Here is a 14,201-nt window from a genome sequence, read left to right on the forward strand (position 1 = left end):
GCATAATATTTTAAGATTCTATATCTATATAATATCAGTATAGATACACCATAGACAACTCTTAGAGAAAAATCTATGATAGTAGTGCGAAAAGCATCATTTCATCTGTATCTCATATTGTGCTCATCCTTCACAATGAGTTGCCATTTATTGCACTACTATTTCACTAATAGAGAAAACTATTGTTACTTATTCTCGGTGGGTGCCACCACCTAGACGGCACCGTTTCAAAGCCAGTTGGCTTTTCATCGGTTGGTGGGTGGGCAGTTACCCTGGTATTGCAAGTGAAGCGTTACTTATTCAAGGTAGTGCAATACATGGGCAACTCATTGTGAAGGATGAGTTGTATTATATAGTAATGTTTATCATGTACTTTTACATAGTAAAAAATGGATGAAGGAACTGAAAAATGAGAAAATTATTTTATTAGACATTTTTTTATTATAATGTTACACAATGTAAGGCTAAAAGATAGTGTTACTGAAGTTACACTATTTTAAAATGCTACGACACAATTTTAAACAGATAAAATTGTGTCGTAGCATTTTGTTATGTCTAACTTAACATTTGTTGCACGATCATGAAGATAGTTCTCACAAAAAATTCAAGTGCTTGATCAGTTTTAATTTTCTCAAGGGGAAAAGCTTAAATTCTTTAATTTTCAAACCATCATAACTGCGGAAACTCTGATACTGGGGACCCCCTGTACATAAATACTCTTCACAATATAACTCTCATAGCTGATAATATTTAATGTATTATCCACTGTAAGGCAAACAGTTGTGTCTCACAGATTAAATTTTATGAAATATAAAGTGTATTTTTAAATGTATTTTTTTATTTTTTTTTATTTGAAAATTTAAAATTTTAAGCACTTGTTATGTTTAATGAAAGCAAACATTTATTCATTCAGTGAAAAACAAATAAAAATAATATAAAATATACAATTATCTTTTCCATTATTAAGTTTATTGTCACTAAGTGCAGGATATTTCAGCATTATGAATGCACACCTCTTTGGCTTAAGTTTCTGCTTGGAGTATGTGAAGCAGAATTCTCAGGATACCATTGCATAATTCCTATAAGTATTATTTCATTATACTTGTTTCAATTCTCATCTGTGTGTGTTTACATATATATACTAGGCCCTCGATTTAACAGACAAAAAATTTCTGTCCTAAAGGAAAAATTTAGAACCTATTTATAACTGATAGCGTTGCACATCAGACAACACATCTCTCTGATGTGTGACCCTATGAAAGATGTGCTGAAAATTCCTTCTAATGAAATAAAGGCTGTTTTACTGCTAGATAATGCACTTGTTCACCATATTGCTAAGAGGTTAGTTAGCAGGGATGGGAGAATTAAATGTGTTTTTCTGCCTCCTAACACAACTTCACTGATACAGCTGATGGATCAGGGTGTAATCGTTGCATGTAAGATGTATAAGAAGTTTTTGGAAGAGGTGATGGTTGTTTTGGAAGAAACAGAAGACGATACAAGAGGCACCAGGACACTGCAAAATTTACATGCATATAACATCAGATCTGCTATCTTCAACTTAGCATCTGTGTGGAAAGATTTGAAGATTGCTATCTTGGCCAATGTTTGGAAGAAGTTATACGACATAGAACCTGAAATGGACTTTGAAGGAGTTGAGGCGTCTAATTTTCGGGACACTCTTCTGAGGGTTGGCAACAAAAATTGCAACTGAGAATGATGTGGAACAGTGGCTTCAAAATGATGGTGATCTGGGCTATCAAATTTTTTTCTGAGGGAGAGATTGCAGAAAATGTTCTTCATGGAGAACAAGAGGACAATGATGACGACGAAGAATCAGTTGCACCTCATCCTAAATTGTCTGTTATAAGACAATATATGGATGACATCATACATTATATTGAATCATCATCAGACCCTGATGTGCTTCCTTATTATGAACATTTTAGAGAATTTTGATCTACAGTAATAAGGAAGCAGCACCAAGGTGTAACTGTAGCTTGATTTCTTCAAAACCACTTCACCAACTTGACTTGTTTCACCAGCAAGGAATTAACACCTCTCCCTCCATATGACAGTTGTTTCTGACTCTGAGAATTGTGATTCTTTCAATTAAGTTAATATTAAATATTATTTATATTTTTTTAAGGTTTTTTTATGGTTTTTATTCAATGGAATTTAAAAATTTTAAAGTATTTTTTCCCTCTAAAATGGATTTAAATGAAAAAAAAACTAATGTTCACGTTGAGAACAACTTTGTGTGAGCTTTTAAGAAGGAAAAAAAAAAAAAAAAAAAAAAAAAGTGATGGAAACACTCCATTAGTTACATTGTATAGTTTTTGATGTGTTTAATTAAAATAAAGTTTGATTCCTGTCGTAAACTTATTTTTATATTTTTAACAGATGTTTTTGTGGTGTGTATAAATTACTCAATGTACATTATATTTTATTCATACTTATACATTATAATAACATTTTAATACATCCTGTACATTGTAAGCTCGCTATTAATATATGTTTTTAAAATACATTTGATTTTAACGGACTTTCATCAATAGCAGACACCCCTTCCCCAAATTAGTCTGTTAAATCGAGGGCCTACTGTGTGTATATATATATTTAACTCTGTAATATATGGATTCTATATATATAAATAAACAGGAAAAAATGGAAGACTATGAAAGAGCATGGTTGAAAACTTTTGACTGCCAAAAAGCTGGAAATCAGGAATTTGTAAACAGGAGGAAATCCGAATGTTTTTGGGCCAAGACAGCCATGGGATTTGTTAGCCAATATAGTATGCTTTTAAATACTAGCTTACCTAACATTTTCCGGTCTGTGGATTTCGGTTATATAAACTAATTTTGACTGAATCAAGAAAGATACAGTTGCAGACTTTGCCTTCTTCAGAAATGTTGAGTCAAAGTTTTGTTCATAACAATGAAATCCGAATCTAAACTTGGCTGTCAGGAGCATTTTAAAAGCTTGAATAGAAAGGGAAGATTTGAACTCAGTTTTTCTTTTTCTAACGATGATGAATATTCTCTCACACTCAGCTTTGCTACTGGGATTTGTTAAAATGTCAAACATAACTTGTGATAATTTTTTTATATTTTCAAGCTTCCTTGTGCACTTGTGAGTTTCCCAATGAAGGACCATTCTACATAAATTTCTTCTTCCATAATAGCATCTGGTAGGTTCTTACAGAGAAACTGACATTGCAAAACATCTATTTCTTTAACTTTAATAACATCAAGAAGTACTGAAAAACTGTCCACAAAAAATTAAATTTGAAACTGATGCACTGCCAAAATGATGAAATCTGTGCTACCTCAGCATTTATAAGAACCTCATTTTTCTGTTGGCTCTTATGCACCATGTAGCCTCCCTCACTGAGCAAAAGAACAGAATCATCTCTTGTTTTAGACTCTCCATAACACTGGCAGTAGAAAAATGCCTATGAGTAAGTCAGAGTCATCCATCTGGCTTAGTCTGCAATGGTAATCAATTTCCAAAAGTGGAAGATTTGAAAACTGTTATTAAAGCAAATTTGCACATAATATTCTTTATTCATGTCTAGGTGTAATGATCTCAGTACATAGATGTGAGTTACAATTGGATTGAAGGGCTATGGTTTGATTTTCAAACATTGACATAACACTTAAAAGAAAGCAAATGGCTCTATTCAAGTCAGAAGAGAGAAATATAAACACACTTCCTGCATAAGTAACAATAACGTGCCTAGACTTATCCACTTGCCCTGTTTAGGATTATTTTTACCAGAGGTTTGCAATTCAGAAGTTCTCTTCCTTGAGTTCAATTTGTTCTCTGTCCAAACCTTTGAATCATGAACTAGAATTACACATGAGTCAGTGCAACTCACTAGTGATTGTTTGTTACACTTTTCAATTTAGTAACTATGAAAAGTAGTCAGTTTATCTGACCACTAACTTCTTACAACAGACTTGTCAAATGTTGCCACTCTTCTACCAGTCTAGTTACACATTTCACCAAAGACAGCAAATGTGTACAATACACACTTCAAAATATTTTTTATTTCAGTGGCATGCACCAGTTGAAATTGTCTCAATTTATCTATACATTTAATATTTATTTCTACATAGTAGCAAATTTACACCAAGTTCACTGGAAGTCATGCAGTTCCTTTCCAGCCCACAAATTAATATGCTAACAAGCACAGCTTATTACAACCAACTACTTAATGTCCACTTTCAATACCCTTGCTACTCCAGTTTTTATGCCTACCATATCAGACACATTATTAACACTAAGTACCAGACAGCTTACTAAGAGAATACCACAAGCTTTCATATAGTTCAAAAGAAGGTGCCGAGTGTTGTACCCTGTAAAGTCACCTTCCAATAGCAGCATTAAGAGCAAGCTGATTTTGATTTGATGACTTTTTATTTTTTATTAAAAAAGGTGACTACAATGGTATAACTTTGAATCACTTTGATTACTGCCATCTATAGCAATCAAAAATGGCCAATTTTTTGAGAGCCATCACTACCTCTTCTTTTCCTATTCATTCAATTTCACTAACAATGCCTGTTTTCGTTCTTCCACAACCATATTTATTTTGCTATTAGGAAACATATTTCTAAACAACATGCCTGTATGATCATGACAACTCAGAGAAAGATGGTGCATGACAAAATATGCATATAAACATCTACCATGTATGGCATCATCAACATGAGATGTCACATTTCTTTCTATGCACCAAACTTTGTCATTATGCTTGTTTGTTTACAGATATCTGATTATATGAGGGGGGGTATCAAAAAAATTCATACCCTTAGCTAGAAATAATATTCCTAGAAAGGTGAAACTTCACAGGAACGTTAATCCTTTTCTATGTACTCTCCATGTATAGTAAAACATTTCTCCCATTTATAGATCAGTTGTTTAATGCTTTGATCATAGAAGTCAGCACTTTTTATCTGAAACCACGATTCCATTTCATTGATGACTTTCTGAGACAAATCAAAGCGGCATCCATGCAATGGTTTCTTCATTGTATACCCAGCATTTGTCACCAACCAATAAAAAAAGTTCTCAACATCAGCATTACACAAATCCAACAGTTCGTGAGAACATTGCATTTGACATTGCTTCTGCAAAGGCATCAGCAATCTTGTAACCCATCGTGCGGAGACCTTAGACATGTGCAGGTAGTCATGCAAGATGCTGTGGGCAGACCCATAACTAATTCCCACTGCATTTGCAATGAAATGAATTGTCACATGTCTGTCACTCAGCACCAGCTGCTCAACCTTTGCAACCATCTCACTGTCTGTGGATGTTGATGGCTTTCCTTCTCTTGGCTCGCAAAGACACTTGTACGACTGCATTGAAACTCCCATTTCCACTTTTTTACAGTGTCATATGATGCACAATTCTGCCTATACATAGCTTTCATTTCTTCATAAATTTCCTGAGCTTTCTTGCCCTGTAAATGCAGGAACTTGATCACCGCTTGATACTCCACTTTGTCAACCATAGCATCCTTCCTCAGATTCCGGGCTCCACCTCTGGTGTACGATCAAGTTAGTTATTGAATATACACAACTTATATAAAAACAGCATCTTCCTACTGATGTTTTATATAGGTCAGATTGCGAACTTTTTTTTTGATATTTCCCTCGTATTGTGTTTCCCCACCGCTTTAAATTGAAATACTACATCTATATACAACACAGAGCAATTTGTTTCTTTTTTGATTTTACAAAATGTAGAAAATCCAGTATTCATCTCAAATTTTACAATGTATTCCTTTGGCATCTTACTGAAAGAGATGATTAATCAGCTTCACGCTAGATAAGTAGTAAGGAATGACTGCACATAATACAAAACAACACTGTTATCATGTATTTCTATTTTGCAACAGACTACCAGAATACATCTGAATGCCAATTTGTAAACAAAATAAAGAGAAATTCACAAAATTAAAACAAGAAAAAGTAATCCAATATTAACTTAGTTTTATTTATTTTTTTGTAATAATTGTAAAGATAGACATACAAAAACACAGAGTATGCAATTACACACACACACACACACACACACACACACTAGCAAAATGTAATTTATACATATGTAATCAAAAATAAATAACAGAAGCTGGCAGATTGTATACCCAATGTTCAATATCAATATATACAAATTGCCAGACCTAAGGGAAGAAATAACGAAGGAAAAAGAAGGATGAAAAAAAATATAAAGAAAGTGAAAATCTAAGCATGTTGTGGGATTAATATAAAACTGGGAGAATTTTTAAATATTTTTAATGTAGAAAACCAAAATCAGATAGGATGAAGTATACTAATAGTAAAAATCCTTAAACAACTTAAGGTAACTCAGGGTAACATCTTCAGAGGGTCACTTCATGTTGATCTATCTAGGAGAAATGAAATATGATGTTCTAGATAGATCAACATGAAGTGACCCTCTGAAGATGTTACCCTGAGTTACCTTAAGTTGTTTTAGAAGCAAGCAAATTAATTTAATATCAGCAGTCATGTAGAGAGAGCAGTCCCAATGCTATGTATGAATGATTGTGAACTGAATACAAAATGAGAATGAAGATAATAAATATTTCAATAGCAATCTGGAGTAAAGCCATAACGTGACACTTCTAAAATTTTAAAGTATTAATATTCCTCCAATTCAATTATAACTAAGCCACTAATCTTGAAATGACTAACACTCACTGGATATTTTGCTCTTTCTTTTTCGCAAAGCTGAAGGATAAATTATAATAAGATCTTTATTGTAAGGTTCACCAGTACACACAGGTACCATGACTCTACAATACCCTTCTCGGCATCGTGCCAGATTGTCATGTCCAAAACTGCTTAAGTAAGTAACAGTATGCATATTAGAAAGGTGGACAGAGTTTAAACCACTAATACAGAACCAGAGTTTAATGTACAATCAATATTTTGTTGAGGGGGTTTCTCAATCCAGGCACTACTGAATTGAGAGAACTATACAGAAAATGAGAGTATTAACTCTCATTTCCTATATAGTTCTTTAAAGAAATGTACAAAATTTATAGAGTAATTTCAAAACCATTATTAAACTTACCGGATACCTGGTGGACACATTCGTACACATTCTTTAACCACAGCATCCAAAAATTTCATTTCGTTTATAGACTCATAGGTGATTTCACCATTCTGTTGAAATAAATGTTATTTATCACATAATATTTTTTTATAATAAGCAGTAAACAGATATTTATACAAAATGGACATAATTTATATTACAGGCAAAATTTTTCTTATGTAAATATTTTCATAAAGAAGATTTATGCTAAGTGATTAAATTAAGATTAGCATTAGTTACAGCATATGATGCAAGAAAGCAAGCTTATATAGCATCAGCCAAAAAACAAAACCCCTTCCCATTTCAACCATCCGGTCGCTCCAAATGTTTGTCTACTTCAGCCTTAAATTTAAGCTATCAACTTCCACAACAACAACATATGGAAGTCTCTTCCAGCAATCAACTACCTGCTGGCTAAACGCAAACTTTCGCACATCCATTTTACAACTGTCTTTCCTCAATTTCAGCTTATGCCCCCTCAGGTTTGTAATCTGAGCAAGAAAAATCCCATCAGCACTGAGCCTGCTCAAACCATTATACCTTACACACCTCAATCAGATCAGCTAAGAGGTGCCTAGTTTCCAGATGCTGCAACTTCCAAAACTTAAGCCTCCCTTGGTAAGAGCACCCCTTTGTTCCTCTCACCAATCTTGTTGCCCTTCTCTGTACTAATTCTAGCAACTCTACATCCTTCCTAGAAGGAGGCCTCCAGACCTGTACACAGTACTCAAGGTGTGGCCTGACCACTGCTTTATACAAAGGGATAATCACCTTGTTCTGCTAGAAAAATTCCTATATACCACTGACAAAACTCCATGACTTGCTCTGGCGGCCCATCTGCACTATGCAGAGGATTTCATATCTGACTGCACAATTACCCCCAGGTCTTTTTCATTCTCCACCTCCCTGAGTGTAGTACCACACAGTTAGTACATTTCTCTTAGGTTACTACTGCTACCCATATGCAGTACTTTGCATTTGTATTTAGATTCTGTTGCAGTAGCATACTGTCTTTAGTGTCATTAACAACCCTGCCAAGCTTTGTATCATCTGCAAACTTGGACATTAAGCCTGCTATACCTTCATCGATATCATTGATAAATGCACAAAACAACAATGGGCCCAGCACCAAACCCTTGGGAAACTCCACTAATAACATTAGTCCACTTAGAACAATGTCCATTTATTACCACTCTCTGCCGTCTCCCACTCAACCATCCCTTTATCCATTGCAGCTACTTGCCCTTAATGCCATACCGTTTCAATTTGTATAGCAGTCTTCCATGTGCAACAGTATCAAAAGCTTTCCTGAAATCCAAGTATATGAAATCAAAATTACACCTAATTCTGTTTTTGCACGAACTTTTTTTACACGAATTTGATTTAACACGAATTCAAAATAAAAATTTCATTCTCTTTTTACGCGAATCATTTTGATTTAACACGATTTCAATTAATTTTTTTTGCCTAAATTCTAAGAATTTTTTTTTTTTTAATTTGTGGCATATTAGTATCATTTCTATTTTACACGCACCAATAGATTGGATAACAGCTAGTGTGTGCGTTTTGAAACGCGTGCTTTTGTTTACCAATGTGTACGTCTAGATATATATGAATCGTCAACGTTTTTATTGAATTTGGTGCACATCTACGGTATTTGTGCATTGTATCTTCGGAAGACATTTAGTAGTACGCTCTATTTCAAAGTGAAAGAATCTTTAGTGAAATTTGTGCACATAAAAATTTATTAATTTTGCCGATAGTCAATAAATTGTAAGTTTACAAATTTTTCATACCTTTTTTTATTAATTATAACTGAGATATTTTTCGGTAGCCCTTATATAATGTCAAATAATTCGCCTATTACCAAAATGAAAAGGAAAGCGATTTCTTTGGAACTTAAAATTCAAATTTTAGATCGTCTTGCAACTGGACAAGGGGCTACGTCTGTAGGAAAGCATTTTGGTGTACATGAAGCTACCGTAAGAACTATTAAGAAAAATGAAGCTGCAATTAGGAAGTCGGTATGTTCTGGAACAAAAGTAAGTGTTAATTCATCATCATATACAAGAGATATTGTCAAGGAAAAAATGGAAAAGGCTCTGGTAATATGGATAGAAGACCAGTCACAAAAAAAAGTACCAGTAGATGGAAATGCCATCAAGCAAACAGCACTAAGAATTTACAGATAGATTAAAGAAAAGGAGCCAAGCACTTCATCTCAATTAAACAGAAAGTATGAATTTTCTGCGAGTACAGGTTGGATGACAGGGTTTCTTAAAAGGAATACTCTTCATAATATAAAAATTAAAGGTGAAACTGCATCTGCAGATGAATTGGCTGCTAAAGTATTCCCGCAGGAACTTGCAAAAATTATTGAAGATGGAGGATACACTCCTGATCAAGTGTGGAATGCAGATGAAACTGGTTTCTTCTGGAAACGAATGCCGAACAGAACGTATGTAGCCAAATCGCAGAAAACTGCTGGTGGTTTTAAGGTAGCTAAGGATCGTGTGACCTTATTATTTTCCTCTAACGCTTCAGGAGATCGTATGTTGAAACCACTGCTGGTAAATCGAGCCCTAAACCCACGTTCAATGAAAGGTGTAGATATCAATAAACTGCCTGTTCACTGGATGGCAAACAAGAAGGCCTGGGTGACTACTGCTATCTTTATAGAATGGTTCAACAAATGTTTCGTCCCAGAAGTCAGACGTTATATGAATTTGAAAGGTCTCGAATTTAAAGTTCTTCTGATTCTTGATAATGCACCCAGCCATCCTGTCTTGGAACACCCAAATGTACAAATTTTTTATTTCTGCCACCTAATACTACATCTTTGATACAACCGGTAGACCAAGGTATAATTGCAACAATTAAAACATACTACGTAAAACGAACATTCCAACACGTTTTGGACAAACTGAATGATGAAACACTAACAGTCATTGATGTGTGGAAGAAAGTCTCAATTATGGATTGTATCAATCAAGTTGGATTAGCGTTAACTGAATTAACCAGCAACTTTAAATGCGTGTTGGAAAGCGGTTTGGCCACAATGTGTAAAAAGCAAAGATCCCATCATCCTTAATACGACCGCATTTCCCAACATCATTACAATGACACACAAAATTGGTGGAGAAGGATTCGATGATCTATCGTTTGAAGATATTGATGAATTGTTAACCGACAAAGCCCTAAGCGAAGATGAAATATTAGAGATTGTTCTTGGGACTCCTTATCCCACAGAACGTAGTGATAATGAAGAAAATGATCCTGTTCTAAATGCAGATTTAATAAAAGAAGGTCTGGAACTGGCCAGAAAATTAGGTAATCATTTTGTCAAACATGACCCTAATGAGGAACGCGCTGAGAAGTTTCAACTTGAACTGAAATTGTTGACAGCCTCTTACAGAGAATCATATAACGGCCTAACCAAAACACGAACACAACGATTAATAACTGAATTCGTTCGTAAAACCGGTGAAACATCAGCACCAGAGGAGACTCGTGCTGATTTTGCTCAAGAGATCACAGAAAGAATTTCATTAATAGAGGAAGAAGACGATGTCCACAACATTTCTAGTGATAGCAGTGATATTCCAGTCGTACGCAAACGTATGCGCCGTTTATTATCAGAAAGTGAAAATGAATAAAATTTTGTTATGTGTAAAACAGATTTTTTTTGTTCATGAAGAATTCATTTCATATGCATACAAATTTACTTTAATACATTTTCATTACATATTATTACATGTGTATTTTGTTGAAATAAAATAATAAGCTTAAAAAGAATATTTTTATGTGTTCTTTTTTTAAATTATTTTTACTGATTTTTTAGATCCGGAACCAATCTTCTTTTCTTCCATAAATACAATGTATTTTTTTACACGAATGTTTTTTACACGTATTTTTCAGGAACGTATCTATCGTGTAAAAACAGAATTAGGTGTATTTTTTGCATCCTTTGTGACCACATTGCAGTATCCAATCAAATTTGTCAGACAAGACTTCCCCCTAACAAACCCATGCTGTGTCTAATCTATTACTGCAGTCTTGTCTAAGTGATCCTGCATCACTTCTTTAACCAGTGACTCCAATATTTTCCCAGGAACAGAAGTTAAACTAACAGGTCTATATTTGTGTCACCCTTTGAACCACCTTTGTGAATTGGGGATACATTTGCACATCTCCAGTCCATGGGGACCTCCCCTGAATCTAAGGGTGCTCTCATAATTATGGCTAAGGATTTTCTTACTTCCCTCACTGCCTCCTTCAATATAACTGGATAGATTCCAGGTGGCTTTTTTATGTTTAACTTCAACAATTTCTCCTCCACTTTGCTCTCCATTACCAAAATCACTCAACTCCCTCTTAGAGTTTAGCAAACTTCTGTCCTCCCCTTCCTTACAGAATTCGTCATATGTGAATGTAGATGCAAAGTACTTCTTTAGTTTTTCAGCTATCTGAGCAGGATTATCAACAGTCGAACCACCAACATACAGTGGACCAATCTGATTCATCTCCTTCCTTCTAGAATTTACATAAGTAAAGAAATCTTGTTTTTCTTTGCATCCTTTGCCAAGGATTTCTTGTAATCAGCCTTTGTTTGCCTAACATCCTTTGTGATTTGATTACAGACTAGCTTATATTTGCCATAGGCTTCTGTGTCACCTGATAATTTATATGCATCGCATGCATTTTTCTTCTCTGCCATAAGCCTCTTTAGTTCATCTGACATCCATTTAGATCTAAATCTTGAACAGTATTTCTTAGTTGGTATGAAAAGACTAGTAGCTTCCAAGATTAATTCCTTGAAGACTTCCCATTTAGAATTTGCTGTTTTTAACATCATTAGTTGATCTCACTGTATAGAATTTAAAAACTGTCTGAGACCACTGTCTCAGACCGTTTTTAAATTCTATACAGTGAGATCAACTAATGATGTTAAATAGTCACATTTACAAAAACAAAAACCCTTTCCTTTACCCTTGATGTTACATCTTTAAGTAAATCCCACATCAGTAGACTGTGATCACTGTCACCTAGTGGTTCCTTTATCTGCAAATTCTTAAAGAATGAATAATTACTGCTGACAATCAGATCAAAAGGTATTACTCTCTCTGGTTGCCACTCCATGTTACTGTAGAAAACAATCCTCCAATAAATCCACAAACATCTTGTTAGCATGCGAGTGATAAACCCATAAGTTCCAGGCAATATCTGGAAAGGTAAAATCCCACATTACAAGACATTCTGATTTACTGGCCCACTCTATTTCTCTGCACAACTGTTCGTTGTGCTCATCAAAGTCATTAGGCCTATAAAACACTCCTACTCTCATTTTCCCTTTCCCAGTGGTTATGTCACACCAAACTGACTCAACATTGCACTGTCCACCCATGTCAACCGGATGCACTTCCTCAGATTTTATTGTTTCTTAACTAACAGCATAACCCCTCCTCCATTCCTGCCCTGTCTATCCTTTCTGTACACATTTTACTCCCAAAATTCCAATTCTGTACTGCTTATATTTATATGACACCATGTCTCTGATATCCCAACAATATCTGCCTTTGATGTCTTGATCAGCACTTCAAATTCAAATTTATTTACTATCCTTCTAGCATTGGTGTATATGCACCTGTATATATACATGCACCTGTTCTTACTCTTAGTTACCCTAACATGGCCCATGCATTTACTTATTCCATGATGATGTTAAATGATCATGCCAGCAGCTGTTGAAATCCCCAGCAACTTGCTCTCTAGGCTGCTGCTCATTACAGTAGAAGCTGTGCAAGAATCACTTTTGCCTCTGGCTGTGGCTACTGTTAATCTTTTAGTCTGTGAATCACCCCCCCCCCCGCCAAGCTAGAAGTTTTCTGACCTACCTAACACTGCCTCGAAAGCATCAGCAAATATTCTTGCACCCTTTCTATTTAAGTATATCCCATCCCTATAGAAACAAACACTCTCCTTTTGACAAGCACAGACCATGATGAAAAAAATTCTACCCCATTAAGCACATATCTGCCACATGAACATACTGCTGAAACCACAGCAAGTAATTTTATAGCAAGGAATTATTGTGACTTCTATGCAGACAAATATAAAAAGTGAAAATAAGCAAATGTATTTACTTATTTTCACTTTTTGTTTTTTCTTGATATTTTAACAGTTTTTCCTTTTGAACAAAATACTGTAGTTTCAGCAATACAACTGAATGGTAAAAAAGAGTTTAATTTTAATTTAACTACTTTGTGAAAACTCCATGTATGTTCTTTTCTTTTATTTGATTTTATAATAAAGATTTCTGCTGTTATAAAAAGCATCAATTATTAACTATCTGAAAAGTAATTGCTTTTCTCTTTTTGCAGAAATTCTTTGAGCATTTTTATTCTACATGAACTATGTATAATGTACAAACCTACAAATATAGGATAATTACAAATTGGTTTCACAACTTCAAACATTCACAGCAACTTTTTTTTTTTTTTTTTTTTCACACAAATATCAAAATAAACAGAAATACCTCACATTTAAAGCCACACAACATGGAATACAAAGGCAATGCAAGAGAAATCACAACAAAATTCAATCTCCTTCATATTAGAGGTTACATGAGCAGGACCAATTGTTCTTCAGTTCATTAATGGTAGGCAATAAATAGCATTGCTGATGAAACTGTCACAGAAAGAAATTGGGCAAGGCCATGTCTATGACTAATCCAGTGGCCTGGGAAATGATGATTTAAATAATGCATCACATAATACAGAAGCATACCATCCTGTTGAAAACTGATTATTCATTTCAGATTAATGTTATAAAAAATCTGAGCATATTCAGATAAATGACACCAGTAACTGTCTTTTAACTGAAAGAAAGGTTCAAACTTAAGTTGAATTCATTGTAGGGCAAACATTAACTTTAGGGCTATTATGACCTTATTGCAGATAGGTGTTGCACTAACCACTCTTTTAACTTTGTGAATAATGACTTCCTCCACAAACATAGAAGGTACATTTGCCACTGAAAATAAAACATTCAAGTGTATTTATGTGTCTGTG

At 34.4% G+C, this 14,201-nt stretch overlaps 1 protein-coding gene across 1 annotated transcript in view; it reads right to left on the minus strand.

Annotated features, from left to right (window-relative positions):
* Window positions 1-14,201, minus strand: part of LOC150088619 (cytochrome P450 3A5-like) — a 158,859-nt gene that overhangs the window by 11,482 nt on the left and 133,176 nt on the right. The window contains exon 10 of the mRNA XM_090370270.1: window positions 7,111-7,202. Within this exon, the coding sequence (XP_090226396.1) occupies window positions 7,111-7,202 (92 nt within the window). The remainder of the gene's footprint in view (window positions 1-7,110; window positions 7,203-14,201) is intronic.

The sequence above is a fragment of the Mastigoproctus giganteus genome, chromosome 3, assembly GCF_048544385.1.
Source record: "Mastigoproctus giganteus isolate SK-2022 chromosome 3, ASM4854438v1, whole genome shotgun sequence".
In the NCBI taxonomy this organism is placed as follows: Eukaryota; Metazoa; Arthropoda; class Arachnida; order Uropygi; family Thelyphonidae; genus Mastigoproctus; species Mastigoproctus giganteus.